Source organism: Eschscholzia californica, unplaced genomic scaffold (genome assembly GCF_041429995.1).
Source record: "Eschscholzia californica isolate CP2 unplaced genomic scaffold, dmEscCali1.0.p SCAF_2, whole genome shotgun sequence".
Taxonomy (NCBI): domain Eukaryota; kingdom Viridiplantae; phylum Streptophyta; class Magnoliopsida; order Ranunculales; family Papaveraceae; genus Eschscholzia; species Eschscholzia californica.
Genome location: NW_028238309.1, coordinates 54,785,088 through 54,805,095, shown reverse-complemented (window position 1 = coordinate 54,805,095; position 20,008 = coordinate 54,785,088). Strand labels below are relative to the sequence as shown.

Genomic DNA, 20,008 nt, shown 5'->3' with positions numbered 1-20,008 from the left:
CCAATTTTATGAGAGTGCATGAGGAAAAAGGTTCTTGACCGAAAGGGTAACTTCATTTGCGCCCCCCAACGGAAAGTCTTAGATGAGTGTGAGGAGAATGAGCGCCTATAACACTTTCGAGTCGGGTACCACTCGCAAGGAAAGTTTTAGAGTGCAAAATGTTTTTTTGTACTATAATGACTAAATATCATTTGTTGTCTGAAATTACATGAAATCTCGAGTAAAATGTTTTTTTCCACCAAAACACAACAAAGTTTGAATCTTACTATTGCAAAATCCTCTGACAACAATATTGAAAAGATGGGAAAATATGATTAGTACTTTAAACAGCGAGTAATGCAAGAAGATGTTAGAAATTAAAGCGTACATCAGATCTACGTACAATCAATTGTCTCTATTTTCAAGTCGATTCTCAGTCTCTCTCTCTCATTTTTACTCTCAATGGACGGTTGATTTTTATTTAGATCCGGAATATGTCTACTTCTATAATTTTTCTTAAACAACTGACATGAGATGTCCGCTAACATAGAAGAATTTGTGAAATAACGGAAGGTTATGACTTTATCATGTGCTCATAAATACAACTCAGATTGGTTTGTACAACGGCCCTCCGATCAAAGTCATCAAACTAGAAACCAAACCAAGGGTTTTGCATCCTCTCTAGAATCTTAGAGTTTCTACTAGGGTTTATGATTCAACATCCTGCCCTCTAGGATTAGTTGAAATGACCTTCACAACAGTTAAAAATGTTGCATGAAGTTTCTGATGTAGTTTATGGGATAATTCCATCTCTCGGATATATTCCTGCAACATAATATAAAGTGGCATGCTATATGAATATTTATCATTCTCTGTTTCCCTTTATCTTTCTTTATCTGATACTATTGTCTTGGTTTTCTTTCTTTTTGTATAGGTTATTTGAATTCTTCAATTCTCTCTATGTACTTGGGCTGGCCCTGGGCCTAGGCGACCCGGGCGGCCGCCTAAGGCCCCCAAATTTAGAGGGCTTCCGATTTATATTACATAGATGGTATTATTATATGTGTTATTTTATGCACATGTACATCACTTTTGTCTGGGTAGTAGAGTTGGTGGGGTGGTTTTTTCCTGCACCTAAGGTCAGAGATTCGGCTCCCATGACTTGCATTATATTTTTGATAATTTTTTCCTACTAAAAACAACCTAATTAATATGAAATTGAAGAGACAAGTCATAACATTTAAACTTGATCAAAAGAAAAAAAAAATCAATTTAAACACATATTCTTATAATTTAGTTTCTTCTCTAGTCTAATTTCTCTTCAAACTCCAATGTAACATGTCAACTTTTATATTGTTTTTGACCTAAAGTGTAGGGGCTCCGTCGATACGTTCGCCTAGAGCCCCCCAAAAGCCAGGGTCGGTACTACTATGTACAACATTACTATGCTAACCTATGTTTCTTTTATGGACCGGTTGTTATTTGTTTAGTCTTTGTAAGAAATGTATTATATCATCTGATGTTATGATGTAAAAATATCCTCCATAACCCCATATATTGTATACTATTTGCCAGTGTTTCCTTCCATTGAGGAAAACGATCGTAAGAATTATAGGAAATGGTACGAAAGAAGTGGTTTTTGACGAGTGGTAGACTTTTTCGAGAATCAGAATACTTTATTTTCTAGTGAAAGAGCTATTCCCATCGAATATCTCATATATTCCAACTAGATTCTAGATGTTTTTTGAGGGAAAGTAGAACCACAATATATTGAATGAAATGTCACTTATTCCACACAGGATCATACAAATTGGGTGGAGGTGACTTGGAATCCTATACCAACAAAAGGTTAAGTGGTTCCACTTATTCTTTGCTTCAACCACTCGTTTGGATAAATATATGAGCACAAAAATCCATTATAAAATAATGATAGTTCACCTTCTTTTTGTTGAACTATTCTTGCATTAATAGGAATAAACGTTATTACAATATTTATCAACTAAAATACAAGGAACGTTATGTCACGTTTCGCTTCTATTTTTCTTTCTCGCCCATTTTGCTAGCTTGTCTGCATTCAAGTTTAGATCTCTTCTGGTGTATTTGAATTGCACTATATCAAATTCTCTTCTGCTTTCTCGAATTCTTCGGATATGAATCAACGATTGCCAGTTGACAGAGTGTCTTTTATCATGGATGTTCTTGATGAGATTTAAGTTGTCACTTTCTATGATTATTGACTTGTGATTTTGTGCTTTCGCCCAACGTAGACCTTCTAAGATTGCTATTGCTTCACATTCTTCACTATTTCTTGCCCTCAATGTTTTCACTCGAGCTGCTATGAATTTTACATCTGCATTATGTGCAATCAAGCTAATTCCCGAATTGGATATTACATTAGTGAAAGATGCATCAAAATTAATTTTAATGAAAGGTATTGTTGGCGGTTGCCATTTCTCAGGAGATTTTTGATTGATTTTCGCCGGTTTTTTGTTGGTTTTTGGAAATGCCTTAATCAATAATGATGTTATCAAGATCATTTATTTCGTGCTGGAAGCAGTGGTCACATCTAACTTTCCATAATATCCAAAGGACGCTAGCAAAATGAATATCTTCATTAGTATAATAAGTTTGGTTATTATCTTGCCACGAGGAGATCCATTCCGAGATCGAAATAATATTTTCAGATATAATATTAAAATTAAACCAAACGTTTCTAGCTATGGCACAGTGTAATAGTGCATGTTCAATTGTTTCAGTATGCATACAATTTGGGCAAGTGAAGTTATTGTCAATGTATTTTCCTATTCTGTCTCTCACCGGGAGAGCTTTTGTACAGATTTTCCAGATGAAAATCTTTATTCTAGGAATAGTAGGAAGGTTTTAGATGAAATTCCAGTTCTGCGAGTTAGTGCTAATGTGTTGGTACATCGATTTGACTAAAAAGTTACCTGATTTTGTGAGCTTCCATTTGAGTTGATTTTTACCTTCGTTGTTCACCGAGATAGCTTTGATCAAATTTTGCGTCGTGATATCAAAGTTGGCATTGAGAATCTCATTGTTCCAATTGTTGTTTGTAATGAGTTGGGCCACTTTGTTCAAACTGGATTGATTGTTGTTTTACACTGGTTTGTTAACCTTGGGGATCCAGTTATCGTCCCAGATGTTGATATCTTCACCAGAGTGCACCTTCCAAGTGGTCAGGTCATCGATGAGATTGTAGTGTTTCCTGATCGTCTTCCAACTCCAAGAGTGATGGGGTTTAACTGGGCCAGGTTTATCTGAATGGGAAATTATTTCGCTTTAAGAAATTTAGCCCATACAGCTTCTGGCTCAGTTTTAAGCCTCCACGAGTGACAACATATTTCTCTATCAACCCTGATGGTGACACGTCAGTCCGTCGGGATTCCGCCTGGACTCGTACGCGACATAATCTCATTCCCTAATTCTGTACTTAGCATACAAAAATAGTCCACCTACAGAGATAACTAGATGACATTATTTGTATCAATATTGTTGCACCATAGATCAATAACTGAAAAATTCGTTCATCAACTTTTTGTTATACAATACAAAGTAGTAGTAATTTGTGTATTTCTATGGTCTCATACAAATAAAAAATCATAAGATAGGGAAAAAATCATATTCAAGAGATTCCCATTAGAAGAAGGACTTGTTGATGGAGTCATTCTACCAGTAGATGAGGTTTTTTTTTTAATCTTTGAAGTAGATAAACTGACTTAGGTGTTGTTTGTTTTTTTATTTGTGTCTGAATCTGAATTGACTGAATCTGAATTGTCTGAACTGAATTGGCTGAATCTGAATTGGCTGAATTAATATGTAAGTTTGATGTTTGTTTTCTAAATCTGAACCAAGAGGTCTGGATTAAAATATTGACATCTATACCCTTATTGGACAAAAACACTTAATTTTATTTCTTATACTTCTCTTAATAAAAAACCCTATTAACCAAAACAAATAAAAAAACCCTAATCCTCTCGTTATCCTTCTCTATTGTCTCTCTCATCAGTCCAAAACAAATAAAAAAACCTAATCCCCTCTTTCTCTACTGTCTCTCTCATCAGTCCAGAACAAATAAAGAACCCTAATCCTCCCTTTCTCTTTCTCTACTGTATCTCTCATCGGTTTTTTCTCTCTCTAATGGAAGATTTCTCTCAGACGCTCTCTCTCTAATGGAAGATCCGACCTCTCTTTCATTCGCTCTCTCTTTCTCTCTCTCTCTCTCTCTCTCTCTCTAATGGAAGAATCGACTCTCTCGATCGCTCTCTCTCTTGAAGATCCGGTCTCTTTCAGTCGGTGGTGGTCGTAGTGTGGTGGTTCTTTGTTGTCGGTGGTGGTGGTTGTCTACTGTTAGTGGGATCTCTCTTAACGATCATAGTTGTCTACTGTTGGCGGTCTCTTAACGATCATAGTTGTCTACTGTTGGCGGTAGTTGTCTACTGTTGGCGGTGGTTGTCTACTGTTGGCGGTGGTTGTCTATTGTTGGCGGTGGTTGTCTACTGGTGGCGGTGGTTGTTTACTGGTAGTGGTGGTTGGGTACTACTAGTGGTGGTGGTTGGGTACTACTCGTGGTGGTGGTGGTTGGGTACTACTGGTGGTGGTGGTGGTTGGGTACTACTGGTGGTGGTGGTTGGGTACTACTGGTGGTGGTGGTGGTTGCCTACTGGTGGTGGTGGTGGTGGTGGTGGTTGCCTACTGGTGGTGGTGGTGGTGGTGGTGGTTGCCTACTGCTGGTGGTAAAATATTTAACGAGAAAAAAAATTCTAATTCATGAGGGCATAAGAGTCATTCAATACATTTCAGATATTGGGACAATATTTCAGACTTGTTTATAAGTCTGAAAAATGTGGAACACTTTTCAGCTTTTTCAGACAGGGAACAAATTCAGCCAACTTTTCAATTTTTCTATAACTAAAAATCAAACATCTGAAATCTGAAATAAGATCCAATTCAGATTTCAGATCTGAAAAAATAAAAAAACAAACAGCACCTTAGACTTCCATTAGCAATGAGTGGAAGTAAGTTGGACATTGTCTAAGAGCCCTATGCACTAGTGTTGTCTTACTCGATCTCTTTTCCATCAGTGCACATAATCTAAATCATTTTTACACGAAAATGTTATAAAAAGAAAAAGGTTAAAAAAACAAAATGAAGAAATATCAACAATGGGAAGTCTTATACAATTTAGAAAAAATCTTTAAATCCATTGTATCACGAAATGGACAATTAATTCTGGCTCGACGAAAAATAGACTATTAGCTTAAATAGTTGAAAAATTGGGTTTTTGGTTCAAATCATGATCCCTAAAAATAGAATTAGTTAACAAAAAAAAAGTAATGAATACTTTTAATAAAAAAAAAACTAAAAATCTATTATATAAAACAGAAGGGAAAACGATGACTGTGACAAACATCTTTATTTAATTATGCATATTGTCTAGAAGCTCTTCTCAAAATTTAAAATATAGTCCTTCGTAGAAATAAAGTTACCTATTTAAAAAACAATAATCATTTCCTTCTTAGAAATAAAATAACTAATTTAAGAAAAAAAGAAACAAAATAAATTTCAAGGGTTAAAGAAAGAAATTAAAATCTCTCTCTCTCAATAAAATAATAACTAATTTAAGAGAAAAGAAACAAAAAAATAATACCAAAAATAATAACTAACAAAAGTCTCTCTCTCAGTAAAATATAAAATAAATTTTGTAACATTTGATTGATATAAGTGTATGTGCCCTAGGGCACGGGATATACCCTAGTATAATAAAAAAACGCAACTCGGTCTACAAATACGGATATCGAGGATTAATATTTTATATTAACCCCATAATAACCTCCTATATATAAAATTAAAAATCTATTTTTTGAAAATTTATGGAGTATGTTCTATTTCATGAAGTCCTAAGTTCATTCTCTTTCACAAAACTTTGTTTCTCTTCTTACAACTTTTCCATCTCCTACATCTTCATCTTCAATCGTTACCTTCTAAAGGTCTCGGTTCCTTCATCATGTTTCATCTTCAAGCTTCTTCTTCTTCATGCCCCCATTACCGATTGGTTCATCTCTAAAACTAGATCTAAAACTTTTCGACAGCTTTGAACACTTTGCAATAACTTTACAAAATCTTGTGACAGTTCTCCAACACCTTGAGACAGTTGTGCAACTACTTTACAGAAAATATTGAACAAAATACAAGCTTTTAGATTTTTAACTAAAAAAGTAAAAAGTCAACATTTGGTTGCCTAAGTGGTCCAATGTGTTGACATATACTCCAAAGGACCCTGGAGGTCCCGGGGTTGATCCCTAAAGAAGGTGAAAATTATTAGGGCATAAATAATGTTGTTGGGCTTTGGGCCATAGTTTAGTTGGGCTATAGGCGGCCTGTTCTTTGTAAGAGTTTGTATTCGGCAGTAATCGTGTTTATCACATCTTTGATGTGTCAATGTCAATGTAATGACTATTGTGGAACGTAGTCAATTTCCAAAAAAAAAAAAAACTAAAAAAGTACAAATAATTTTTCAGTTCAATTTCCTGAAATATAAAATCGTTTCTGAAATCATACAAAAATAATAGTATGTAACTTTATGGGTGCACTTTCGTCTCATCATTAAATGAATTTTATTCTCTAAATATCTTTTAAACTAATTATATTTTCCAAGATTTGAAGTTGTTATTTCATTTTTAAATTAAACTTCCAAGATTGAGCCATTGGTCCAAAAAGAGGGTCAAAATGAAAATTTCACCCAAAGTTGCCTAAAAATGAAAGGGAGGTCCAATGTGTCAGTTTAGGGGTCAAAATTACGTAAAGGGCCCTTAGAAAATAAAGTATTTACCGTTCATGCCATCGAAAATTACAAAATTGCCATCGAAAATTCCCGGGAAACGATTTTTTTTTCTGAAAATTATTTTATTTACTGGTAAAAAAATTTGAAAATTTGGGCGGGAATTTGAAATTTCGTTTGAAAATTTCAAAACTTCGAAAAAAAAAATTGTGACCGGGAAATTATTTTATTTACTGGAAATTTTTTTCTGTACTAGACACTTTTGCTGGGCGGGAATTTAAAATTTTCAAAAAAATTTCAAAATTTGCCCGGAAATTTAAAATTTTCAAAAAATTTTGAAATTTTGGGCGGGAATTTGAAATTTCGTAAAAAAAATTTGGGCGGGAATTTGAAATTTCGTTTGAAAATTTCAAAACTTCGAAAAAAAAAATTTGAGACCGGGAAATTATTTTATTTACTGGAAATTTTTTTCTGTACTAGACACTTTTGCTGGGCGGGAATTTAAAATTTTCAAAAAATTTTCAAAATTTGCCCGGGAATTTAAAATTTTCAAAAAAATTTGATATTTTGGCCGGGAATTTGAAATTTCGTTTAAAAATTTGAAAATTTCGAAAAAAAGATTTCGTTTGAAAATTTCAAAAAAATTTGAAAATTGGAATTTTTTGTGTAAGGGAAATTATTTTATTTACCGGGAAGAGATGGTTTGCTGGGCGGGAATTTGAAATTTCGTTTTCAAATTTTCAAAAAATTTTGAAACTTTGAATTTTTCGTATACTGGTAAATTATTTTATTTACCAGACATTTTTTTTTTCAGGGAAACGTCAGCATGTCCCGTCCAAGGGTAAGAGGGGAATAAAAAAAAAATCTGACATTTGGACCTGCAACTAATTTTTGGGCAAGAGTGGATTTTTTTTGGGTTTACCCCCCACTTTTTGGACCCCTGGCTCAAAAATCCTTTTGGTATCACCATAGTTTTGTCATTAGTATTGTCTTCAATATATAAATAATAATTAATGATATAAAAAAATAATATTTAATAAATTAATATTAAATGATAAACTTATTTATCAAAGACTACTGAAGCCAGGAAATTTCCATGGTGTTTTCCAAGTGTTCAACCACTGCGTGGAAAGTGGGGAATCAGTTACTTTCTGCCAACTGACTCTCTGACATATATACCCATTATATATCTTATAATTACATTATAATCAACTTTTATATTCATTTTGTTATATTAAAATAGAAGGGTAAACTTGGAAAATAATAAAATTCTATCCCAAGAGCCAAGTCTGAAGAAGCCATAGATGAATAACATAAATAAGAGAAGACCCCAATTTCAGATGTAATTAGGAGGAAGTTGGCTCTGATTTTGAGACCAACAGACATTGGTCACTCTTTCTTACAATATAGATATAGAGAGAGAAAGTTAGAGAGAGAGAGAGAGAGGGTGGAGAAATTGAGGCAAATCTAAAAGGCCAAAACAAAGGGAATTGAGAGAAGAAAAAGTTTAAAAACAGATCAAAGAAATGGCAGGTATGCTTCCAGGGGTAGAGTTAGCAAGAAGAAGAAGATCTAATCATCATCATCTTCATCTTTTCGATGGTAAATCTCGCGAATCATCTCATTTTCATCATCTTCATAGTCATCAACAACATCGAATTGATTCATCCACTACCATGGACGAAACCGCCCTTAAAGCGCGTAAAAGACTCGAAGAAAAGCTTCGTGGCAGAAGGTATATAGGTCCTCTTTTCCCAATTTTATTCTCTATGATCAAATTTTAGTTTTGCTCTGATACTATGTTAGAATTGTCGTTTTCTAGATCATGTTTTTTGGGTTATTGGAGAAAGGGGAAGGAAACTTCATTTCTTTCCAATGAATGGAGTTTGGTCCACCAAATTTAATTAGGAACCTCATTGGAAACTCCTTGAAAGGAATCTATGAGTTTCCATTTTGACATAGATAGCCTCAATCTTTGGTTTTATGACATGTGAGTTTGGTCAACAATTTAGGGTTAAATTTTTGTCATTTTAAAGTTAGCTACTTACTTAGGTAGCTATTTTTGGGTACTTTCAATATTTTACATGAATAAATGAAAACTCAGGATTCAAAAATTAAACAATGTCTACTAGGTTTAATGGATCCCAATAACCCTAGCAGATAGACTATGTCCTAGATGAGTTAGATCGTACTTTGTTTGATAGAGTGTCTCGAAATTACTGGTTAGACACGTCATAACATGCAAAACTATACCTTATCGACACAAGATTTGTTATGTCGATGTCACGAATTTGAATTTGCTAGGTTCACACACTCTTTGAAAAAGTGACCGACAACACTAACATATGCTAGACCCATAGGATGTAGACATAACCTTATGGGTAGTTTTGAAGGTGCCCCTCAAAGACAAGTGTTATTGGCACCTTTATCAAAACCAAATTTTAGAGTCAAATTGGGAAGGAAATGGGCACCATTAACACGTTAAGGTGGCGTCTTTAAAATTACCCTATCTTATTATGTACACTGAAAGAAATTGTGGGAATAGTCCTTAGCTAACAACATTTTATAATCTCTTTAGTTATTGCCAATTGATTTTGAGTCAGATACCTACAGTACGTAACAAAGGTTTTTCTAATGATTTGACTCTCATCATAACATTTGAAATGAATTGTCACAGGGTAAGTAAGCCTCAGATGAGTGCCAATAACGAAAGAAGAACTAGTACCAGAACTACTACTACGATTACTGGTGTTGTGTCTGAACAAGAAGCTGAAAGAGGTGGAAATAGTGGAGAGAGAGTTGGAGAAGTAGTGTTAGGAAGGTGGTTTAAGCAAATGGAAAGAAGGAATTCACATAGAGATGAAGTTTGTTCAATTTGTTTAGAAGAATTTGGGACATCTCAACAGATTATGAACTTGCCTTGTTCTCACAGATACCATTCAGATTGTCTAGTACCATGGCTCACTTCTCATTCACATTGCCCCTATTGTAGAACCAATGTTCAACCCTAGTCCTTACCTCTTTCTATTTCTAGTTGAAAGGAGGAATCTTGTCTCTCTCTCTCTCTCTCTATCCTATATATGTTGTTTGTATGATCATGAAGAGTGCTAGTATCTGTTTTCTTGTTTTTCTCATTCTATTCTTGATAGACTTAACCAGGGCCGGTCCTGAGATTTCAGAGGCCCGAAGCGAGTTTTAAAAATGGGGCCTATACGTTTTTCACAAGAAAAAAAAAATTGTACATTAGAACTTTTTGTGTTTTTTTTTCACATAATGTGAGATTTAAACATAAAACTTGTGTTCACAATTAATTTGCACTCTGAATTGAATGATTTGGTTGAGTCTATGAACGGCCTCACAATTAAGTGGTTCAGCAAATTCAGAATTCGGTGAATCAGTATATTGTTTAGTATTTTTTTAAACCGAAAAAATATATATTAGATAATGATTCTCCAAAAAAAAATTTAATAAGTTTCAACCTTCTTTGTGTTTAAGGGGATAGTGTTGATCGTGTTTGATTGTGATTGTGACCCTGGAGGTTTTATAATGGTGGTAGTTGTGGTGTTGAGGTTTAGTAATGGTAGTAGTCGTGGTTCTGATGGCGGTGGTAGTGGAGCTACCTACAATGGTAGCAGTTAGTGATTGTGGTGGTAGTGGAGGTTTAGTAATCGTTGTGGTAGTAGAAGTGTCAACCGAAGTAATTTTTTTTTAAAATCTACACTTTAATGGTGGTGGTGATGATAGAGATAGTGGTAGAGGTTTAATAACCGTGTGTGTAGTAGTGGAGGTACAATGTGGAGGTTTAGTAGTTGTGGTGGTGGTAGAAATCAACTAAAGTAGAAAAGAAAAATTAATAAGAAAAATATTGCTTATGCTTGATATCGAACATGGGTTGTTTGGACTGCTTAAAATGTTTTCTACCAATTGAGCTAATGTTAATTTCTTGTCAAGTTTGATCATTGTTTGTATAAAGATACAAGAAATCGGGGCCCCTCGATTCTTAATTTTTTACCTTTCATGAAGCCCTTTGGCCCTGGGGGCCCGAAGCGAGGCTTTGCTCGCTTGCCCCTCAGGGCCGGCCCTGGACTTAACACAAGGCAAATTTCACTAGGGATATGACAGAGAGGACCCATTTCAAAGAGAAGAACACTAGAAGTTTTACATGCACACATGGCTTTTGCCATGCCCACACAAATCAAACTTGACTTGGTCTACTGGCTCTGTCCAAGTCAATTATTAAGCCCAAACGAAAACACAAAAAAGAAATACTCCAAAAAAAGATGAGAAATGTTATATACACTTACCAATTCTACCTATGACACTCACATCTCCTTCGAGTATAACAAAAAATACCTCACATGTGAGTGTATATAACAAAAATGGCGAGTGCATTTAAATTTTCCCAAAAAAGATCTCTCCATATTCATCTTCTCCACCATCACCAACCACCACCACCATTGAAATTATCCCTCTCCACCTTTATCTCTGACTATTCTCTCTCTCATCTTCACTTTCGTCTTTTCCACCAAAGGCGTGTTTTGAGGGGGTACGAGCCCAATGGGCCTTGTAAAACTCCATTTGGATAAAGTTTCTTATAACCAAATTGAGAATGCAATAGGCTTTTTCTATTTTTTTTTTTGTTGAAGAGAGATTGCATTAGGTTGGAAGTGGCTATAGAGTTCTCTGAAAAAGAAGAAAATAGCACAATGGGCTTTACTTTTTTCAAAACTGTCTTGGAAGGTAAAATTTTATATGTACGCTCACCATTTTTACCTAGCAATTCTCCCATTAACCATACTCATTATCCCACTACTTGTAGTTTTTCTGTCAATGAAAACACCCTGAGTCAAACAATTATCTTCTTCTAAGATCGTATTCAAATTATTAAGGCCATGTTTGGCGCGCGGGAATGGCTTGAAAATGGAATGTGATTCCAGATCATTGTTTGACTTGCGGGAATGGTGTGGGTCCGGGAATGTGATTCCCTCAAAAAGGAGTAATAGCAAACCCAGGGGGTGGGTTTGTGATTATCATTCCCCCGGAATCACATATATTAATATTTATTGACAAATATATCCTTAACAAAATATTGAATTACCAATATTATTTTTTTGTAGGATTTGGTATTAAAAAGTACTATTTATGTTTATGAATAAAATTTAATTTTAGATAAATTTCTATTTAGCTTTATGAACAAAATTTTATTTTAGCTAAATTTTTATTAAGATATTTATTTATTATTTTTAAAATATGACCCTTTGATGTATCGTGTTATTATTTCATATCTACAAAATTGAAAAAATAATACTGATTTTAATATATTACAAAGTTGATGTGTATATTTTATGCTAAAAAAAAAAGGTTGATGTGTATTTTATGTAGTTTAAGTAAGGGTAAAAGTTAACTTTTACAAATATTTACATTCTTATTCCTATACGAACCAAACACCTAATTAGGAATATGTCAGGAATCAAATTCCCATTCCTGATCGAACCAAAAATCAAACTACAGTAATCTGATTCCCATGAATCACGTTACGGGAATGTGATTCCCACGAATCACATTTCATTCTCACGCGCCAAACATGGCCTAAAGGTTTTTATTGGTATTTTGATGGTGAAAATCATGGAAAAGGGAGAAACTTCACATTCTTATTTTGATCCAAATAAAATTATAAGGTCGTGGCGGCTTTGGAGCATAAAGAATAATCTCCGGGGAATAAATTTTCTAAGGAATCCATATTTTTCTATACATTCGACAGAGGGATCTGTGGCATCTGGGACGGCTGATGGCAAGGTAGGCGAGGCAACCTCTGATGCTGATGAGTCTGGGGAGTCATGAGAGAACTCAGGAAACAGGAAGCCTTATATAGTATAGCAGATGAGATCTCTTCCACAGAACCAGATCTAGAGTGAAACAGAATGCACTCCAGAATGGTGACATTAAGGGAGACCCACTATCACTTACTTACCTTCTCTCTCGGTCTCTCCCTCTCTCTCACTATCTCTTTCAATTGCTCTCCCTATTTATGTTTCTCGATCTCTCGGTGTTTCTATCTGAATCTTACATTGTTTCTTGATCGATCTCTCATTATTTTTCTCTCTCACACACACACAGACACTGTTTCGGCGAAAGGAAGTGTTTCCTTCGCCAGAACCAGACCTCGGGGTGGGTTTTTGGCGAAACCCTTCGAGTATTTCGTGGACACAAAATGTTTTGTGACCTTGACCATTTCGTGGCTACATAACGTCACGTGGCTGCAAAACATTTCGTGGCTACAAAACGTTTTGCGGCCACGACCTCTGTGATCTCCACAGAGAGATTTATACATACTGCAAGAGAGAGAGAGGACGAGATAGAGGTTGCGAAAAAGAGAGATAAAGACTGCGAGAGAAAATAAGAAAAACTAATCTACAAAGAGATATGCCTGCAGCGAGAGAGATGAAAGTGATCTACAATGAAAGAGAGAGAGATCTAGAGAACGACAAAGAGATAGTCAGTGAGAGTGAAAGAGATGGTGAGAGGGAGAGGGGACGAGATAGAGAAGATGAAGATTAGGGGGCAATGTTTGATGAAGTCAATTTTTGGATTAAAAGAAGAATATGTCTTCTAAATCAATTTTTATTGACTAATTCTTTATTCTCCGGAGAATTTTCTTTATTCCTCAAAGTCGCGGCCAACTATAAAGGCTAAAGAATCACTCACTAAAAAGGTATAAAAACATCTCATGAATCTTCATTTTAAGCTTTTCTTTTAATAAAAATTGTATTATTCTTGAAACTAAAAAAACTTCATGACAGATTGCATTATAGTTCGACACGAAATTACCAATATGTGATGGAACATATCGGTTTTTATCCTACCAACAGAAAGCTTATCAAAATTTTCTTCAAATGTAGTTTTCTGTTAGTTATCGGTATGTACTGTACCGATGCCTTATGTTACACGTCAGTGTCATTTTTCCTACCGTTTGAGTATAGCAACGGTTTCTTCTTACCAACGGAAACCTATCAAAATTGCCTTCGATTGTTTCTCCATGGTATCTGTGGTATGATTGAACCGATGTCTTCTGTTATACATCGTTTTTTCGTCTTTCTGGTAGTTTGAGTATAAAATCAGTTTTACCTTGTTTTATTTCCCGATCGTGTGTGGACCTAGCAAAAGTTATACAAATCTGATTTTCATCATATGTCAAATTGTAAAAATCACTAGATTATGAAACAAACCACACCATAATTTTCAACTCATTCTTCAATTTGATTTTTCTTCAAGATAATATACTGGTAATATTTTATGTGAGAGAAATAAAATTTCAAGAGTTCTCGGTAAACAAAAGAAAACTAAACTAATGTTTAGGTATGTATGAGAAGATTTTCAAAAGTCACAAACATGAAAAAGCTATGGGCAAATGAAACTAAAAGTCAAGAATGGGATGTTCTTCTTTTCATAAGAAAAGGTTAAGTATTAATAAATATTTAATTAAAGATAGATTAGTTTGAAAGACTATTTATTTTCAAATTCCAAGTAAACTCATAATTTTCATAGAATTTGTGGGCTAGGTTTTGGTGACAAGACAAATAAATTTAATTTTCCTCTAGAAAAAATTAAATCTTTTTTGTTGTAGCCTGCCTTGCTTAAAGATGCAACATTGAATCAGAAAATCTTGTCCTGCCCCATGTCGCGAAGTTCTTAAACTCTATATTTGGTTAAAAAATTGAGGTATGTAGAGGCGATCTCTTGATCTCGATCTTATACATGGAGAAATATCATAGATTGGTCACTGCAGTTGCTCTAAGGGTACTTTATCTGATATAATGACCGTATTATGATGTTATATAGTTATGTCGCATAAAATTGACTATCCCATAAATAAAAATAAGGAATGGAATACCTAATTAATTATTATCCACCTTCTAGAATATAAGATTGTGAAAGTATTTGGCAAAAAAGTCATCCTAAAGAAAATAGGATCAAAGAAGTTGAAGGTGAGGCTGGGAACCAGACAGAAGTCCTTCCTTCTAACAAACAGACTTTCCCTAGGAACCTTCTAATGAGTTTTCCTTCTATAGCTAACCCCTTGAGTAATCTCTCTGTTGGACCCAATAATAATAATAATAATTTCTTAGGCATGTGTGTCCTGCTTGTGACAATTAAATTGAGTGTTGATGTATCTATGTCGTGCTGAATCGTTCTTTATATAGTGTCTTGTAATAATAAATAGGGATATCTTGTAAAAGGGGCAAAGTAATATTCCAAGTGGTGAGTTTGGAGCACAAATTTGAAATTTTTTGAGTTTGGAGCATTGACTAATTTTGACTTAATTTTCCATCCAAAGATAACAAAAACTAACTTTTTAACTTAACTTTCCATCCAAAGTTAACGGAGGCTAACAAATTGTTACTGTCAATTTTTCATTACTGTTAGATTCTAGCATCGACGACTCACATTATTTTGCATCAAATGGTCGCAATTAACTCATAGTTTATGACCAAAACTTTTTCTTCTGTAGAAGAAGTCCACTTTTCAACCAATGCAAACTCCATTATTTTCATATAAACTTTTATAAATTACTTAAGTTTAGTACAAAACACTAAAATAATTACATGATTCATCCATAGGTAGAATTCATCAAAAATATTCAAAAAATTACATGAACATAACCTTCATTCAAAAAATATTCAAAAATATTTATATAATGTTCCCAACACTTTGTTCACATTCATCCATCTAGGAATTTAGTTTTGTCAAAAAATTACAACCGTAGACTCTTAAATCAAAGTAACTTAGCTCGTTCAAAAAATAACAATCTTTAAATCAATTAAGTATCTTTATGTTATCCAAAATATCAAAAAATATAAGAGTTACTAATCTAGTTCAATCATCGATCATAACAATTTTTCTCAGCAAGCCAAGGTTGCATCCACCTTAATTACTAACTTTGGGGTCACTTCTTAATGAATTGATGGAGTTTGCATTAGTTTAAAAGTGGACTTCTTCTACAGTAGAAAAAGTTATGGTCGTAAACTATGAGTTAATTCCGACAATTTGATGCAAAATAATGTGAGTCGTTGATGCTAGAACTAACAGTAATGAAAAATTGACAGTAACATCCGTTAGTCTCCGTTAACTTTGGATGGAAAGTTAAGTTAAAAAGTTAGTTTTTGTTATCTTTGGATGGAAAATTAAGTCAAAGTTAGTCAATGCTCCAAACTCAAAAAATTTCAAATTTGTGCTCCAAACTCATCACTTGGAACATTACTTTGCCCCTTTTGCAAAATATCCCTAATAAATATCTCACTAGCCGAAGAAGTACACGTCTTTAATGTAAAACAAAAGTAAATATTTATTTGTATGACTAGGTCTATGTTTTCTTTATTTTATTTTTATATATATTGTTGTAACTTCCTATTAAATGAACCTTACCTTTATCCACCTTCTATTTAACTGAATCCTCAACTCATCTTCCCTCCTCACCTTCTTTCTCTTCTCACTTGCATCATCTTTTATATTTCTTTTTCTCTCTATAGAAAATGGCAGTCATAGTCAAATATATTGCAATTCTCACACTAATCTTCCTTGTTGTGCAACCCATATTAGCTGATTCTGATAAGCTCTCCCCTCTTCTATCTCCATTCTTGGGTACTTCCTAAAAATCACTATATTAATTTCTTCTTTTGTTTACTAGTATTTCATATTTATGTTTAATTTATGGTCTTGAGACATTAAGGTGGTGTTTGTTTCTTTCTGTAGTCTAAATCTGACTCATCTTACTTAGATTACACCAAAATTATCCACTCAGATGAGTCAGACAAATACACAAACACTTCGAAATCTAACTTAACTAATACAAACACTACTTTATTTGTAATATTAATAAAGGTGCATGTGTGAATGGCTTGTGTAGACAAAGTATGCGAGGAAGTAAAATGTGGGAAAGGAACTTGTAAAGTTTCGACAGCTTCTGATTTTGGTTATATATGCGAATGTGATGATGGATGGAAGCATTCTCGGTCTGATAATGAAGAAGATCTTAAATTTCTCCCTTGTGTTATCCCCAACTGTGAGTAATATAATTAAATTTTGTTATTTATCGTCTCATTATAAGTCATCTTTGGTTTGATTTATTTGTATATTTAGATATTCATTTAATGTTAAGTGTGGTACTTTTATATTATATTTCAAAACACTAACTTTTCTTCTATTCATATTAAAAGTCTATTTTAAAAGCATAATTTGAGTTGATGGATTTATGTATAACTTTGAAAACACCTTCTTATAATTTATAGAAGCAATTGTTAAAGATCTATCTAAATTTTCACAAGAAAAACATTAGCAATCATCCTAAGGTGAAAGTATGAAATCTTGATTTGATTTTAGAAATAGTAAATCTTGTAACATAATCATGTTAAATGAATTCCTATTAAATACGAACAATAATTTGAACTAGCAAATTGTCAATTAATTAATCGTTTATTTCGAAAAAAAATCAATATATGAGTGCTACATAGTCAATTTAGACGGGTTGTTTTTCTAAAATTTGTTTACTTCCTCCTTTAAAAGGATGTGACATTTTTTAAAAGTTGGAACAAATAAAAACTCTTCACCTAATTCATTATTTTCTTTTGTACCTTTATGATTTTGTCATTCGAATTCAAACATGGAATTTATAGCTTTGATTAATTTAGAATCATTGCATCATTAAATTTTGAAACCTATACCAAATATTACATTAGATGATACTACATACACATTTCAAGTCGGACAATTGTTAAATTTGACATTGGTCGTTAAATTTTATCTATTCAAATGATTATTGACTAAAATTTACAACAAAATTAAGAGGCAGGGAGATTAGTGTATACGTTCATCTAGCGTTTCTCTTTACTTATATTGAACTTCTACTGCTTTTGGACAGGCACACTTGACTATTCTTGTACGGCTGCACCACCACCTGTTACGAGTATCAAAGAGCCACCTATGAACAAATCTTTCTACGATCGTAATTAACTTCATCTACCATCAATTTTCTTTATAATTTACTTAAGTATTTTGTATTATAATGTTCTTATTTCCTTCTTATAGCTTGCTATTATGCATATTGTGGCGAGGGATCTTGTTCGAGATCAACTAAAAATGGGTATAACTGTGAATGTAAACAAGGCTTCAATAATCTTCTTAACATTACCCAATTCCCTTGTTACAATCAATGTAAGAAACCCACTTCCTATGATTTATCTAAAATATTTGTCTATTTTCTCTTTAATTTTTATAAAAATCTTTAGTCACTCTTACTCTTTAGTCACTTCCTATGACATTGGTAATTTTCTTGTTTAAATTATCTAGGTGTAATTGGAAATGACTGCTCAAGCCTTGGGATCACATCAAGTAATTCATCAAAAAATAGTAACAGCAGTAGTCATGGTAATAAAGATCTATTTATAATGATACAATATATATATATATATATATATATATATATATATATATATATATATATATATATATATATATATGTATACATATTTGTGAATTTTTTTTAAATTCTGTTTCTAAATTCGATTTGTTTTGCTTCATCTAATTCTCATGTTCTACTTTTCTGTGTGTGGTGTAGCAAGCTCGAGTATACCAGGAAGCTTTGTCTGGTTTACATTAATGACAATCACGGTAGCGATGATTTCACAAAATTAGGATAGATGTTTCGATATCGAAATCCTTATACTACCCATATTTACATTTAGCTATAGGTTACATATTACTTTCTATCAGCCGATAGCTAGTAAGAATAAAACGATTGATGATGTCTTCATTTATTGTATTTTTATGTAGAAATTTGGCAGTTTATTGATTTAGTTGTCATATCTAGACGAGTTTGATGTTTGTTTATCGTGATATAAACTATATTATTTGTTTTATTATTACATGCATTTCTAATTATTTATGTTTATTTGAATGTTGTGATTTGTTGGGAGCACAATTAGACGATGTAAATTTGTTATTCGATTTTACATCTACAAAATTAAAATATAAACAAGTACACGAGTAGATAAAAGAAAGATACGCAATTCAAACTTAAATTTATGTTGCAACTCTAGCTGGCGTGATATTTCTATGAAGCACGGGTTCTATAACATGGTAGTGAACACCCTAATTGGCAGAAAAGCATGTATGTTACTCCACAACTACTATCATAACTCTTTCGAAAAAAAAACTACTATCATAACTCTTTCGAAAAAAAAAACTACTATCATAACTCACTCCTTTCCCTTACCAAAATGAGTAATGATCAAATAGTTGTTGTTTATAGGAATGGAAATTCTATAGCCACCATTATATTTACTAAACTTCACCCCCTTCTCACACCACAACTTTAGCATCTAGAGGGTTTAGGTTGAAAACTCGGGTCAGTTTAAATTAAGCAGTTTGAGTAGAAGTTAGGCCCAGTTAATATTGACCGTTGAACCTAACCCACCTCTTGGACAAAGTAGGTGTAACCTTATAGGCACCTCAGACGTATCCGAAGGGCCTTTGACCCTAACCCAAAATGCCAACGTTGTGCCTACAGCCAAATCAGGGGGTCTATGTAATTTCTCACTTGTGGTATGAGTTGGGAGAGTCTTGTAGGCTACAGCCTTTGATGAGACTTTGATGAAGGAGTCTTGTAGGGAGGGCCATTACAAGGTGCAAAATTAAATCAGAAAATCTTGTCCCACCTCGTCTCCCGAAGTTCTTAAACTCTGTATTTATATATCAAGTCAACAGTTGGTAGTCCAAGTGGTTCCAAGGTGATAGCATAAACTCCAGAAATCCTTGGAGGTCACAAGTTCGAATCCCAGAAAAGGTGGAATCTTTGGTTATTTGAATTGGGATTATGTAGGTATTAATAAAGTTGTTGGGCTTCAGGCCATTGTCTTTGTTGGGCTATAGGCCTGGTGTTGTTAATGTTTGAGTGGCCAGTTATCGAACTTATCACATCTATAATGTATCAAATGCCAAATATCACGACGTACGTAGATCGTATTCGTCTTCTAAAAAAATATATATATATTTATATGTCAAAAAATTTAGGTATTCAGAGAGGGTTGCTTGATCTCGATCTCATACATGGACAAAATCATTAGTCTAAATATCATAGATTGGTTACTGTAGTTGCTCTATGTGACGGTACTGATCTGACCTTATGAAGGTATTAATCCCATTGACTATAGCCATAAATAAAAATACAAAAAAGTA

The 20,008-nt window shown here is 33.6% G+C and overlaps 2 protein-coding genes across 2 annotated transcripts; both read left to right on the top strand.

Moving 5' to 3' along the window:
• The first annotated feature begins 8,170 nt into the window (after positions 1-8,170).
• On the top strand, positions 8,171-9,912 carry LOC147559141 (uncharacterized). The gene is made up of 2 exons (XM_086660953.1): positions 8,171-8,513; positions 9,456-9,912. The coding sequence occupies exons 1-2, from the start codon at positions 8,305-8,307 to the stop codon at positions 9,787-9,789; spliced, it is 543 nt and encodes a 180-aa protein (XP_086517079.1). The 5' UTR covers positions 8,171-8,304; the 3' UTR covers positions 9,790-9,912.
• Positions 9,913-16,234: 6,322 nt separating this feature from the next.
• On the top strand, positions 16,235-18,696 carry LOC147559140 (uncharacterized). The gene is made up of 6 exons (XM_086657744.1): positions 16,235-16,417; positions 16,683-16,838; positions 17,694-17,777; positions 17,861-17,986; positions 18,122-18,199; positions 18,390-18,696. Exons 1-6 carry the CDS (start codon positions 16,309-16,311, stop codon positions 18,464-18,466), a joined length of 630 nt encoding a protein of 209 aa, XP_086513870.1. The 5' UTR covers positions 16,235-16,308; the 3' UTR covers positions 18,467-18,696.
• The last annotated feature ends 1,312 nt before the right edge of the window (positions 18,697-20,008 follow it).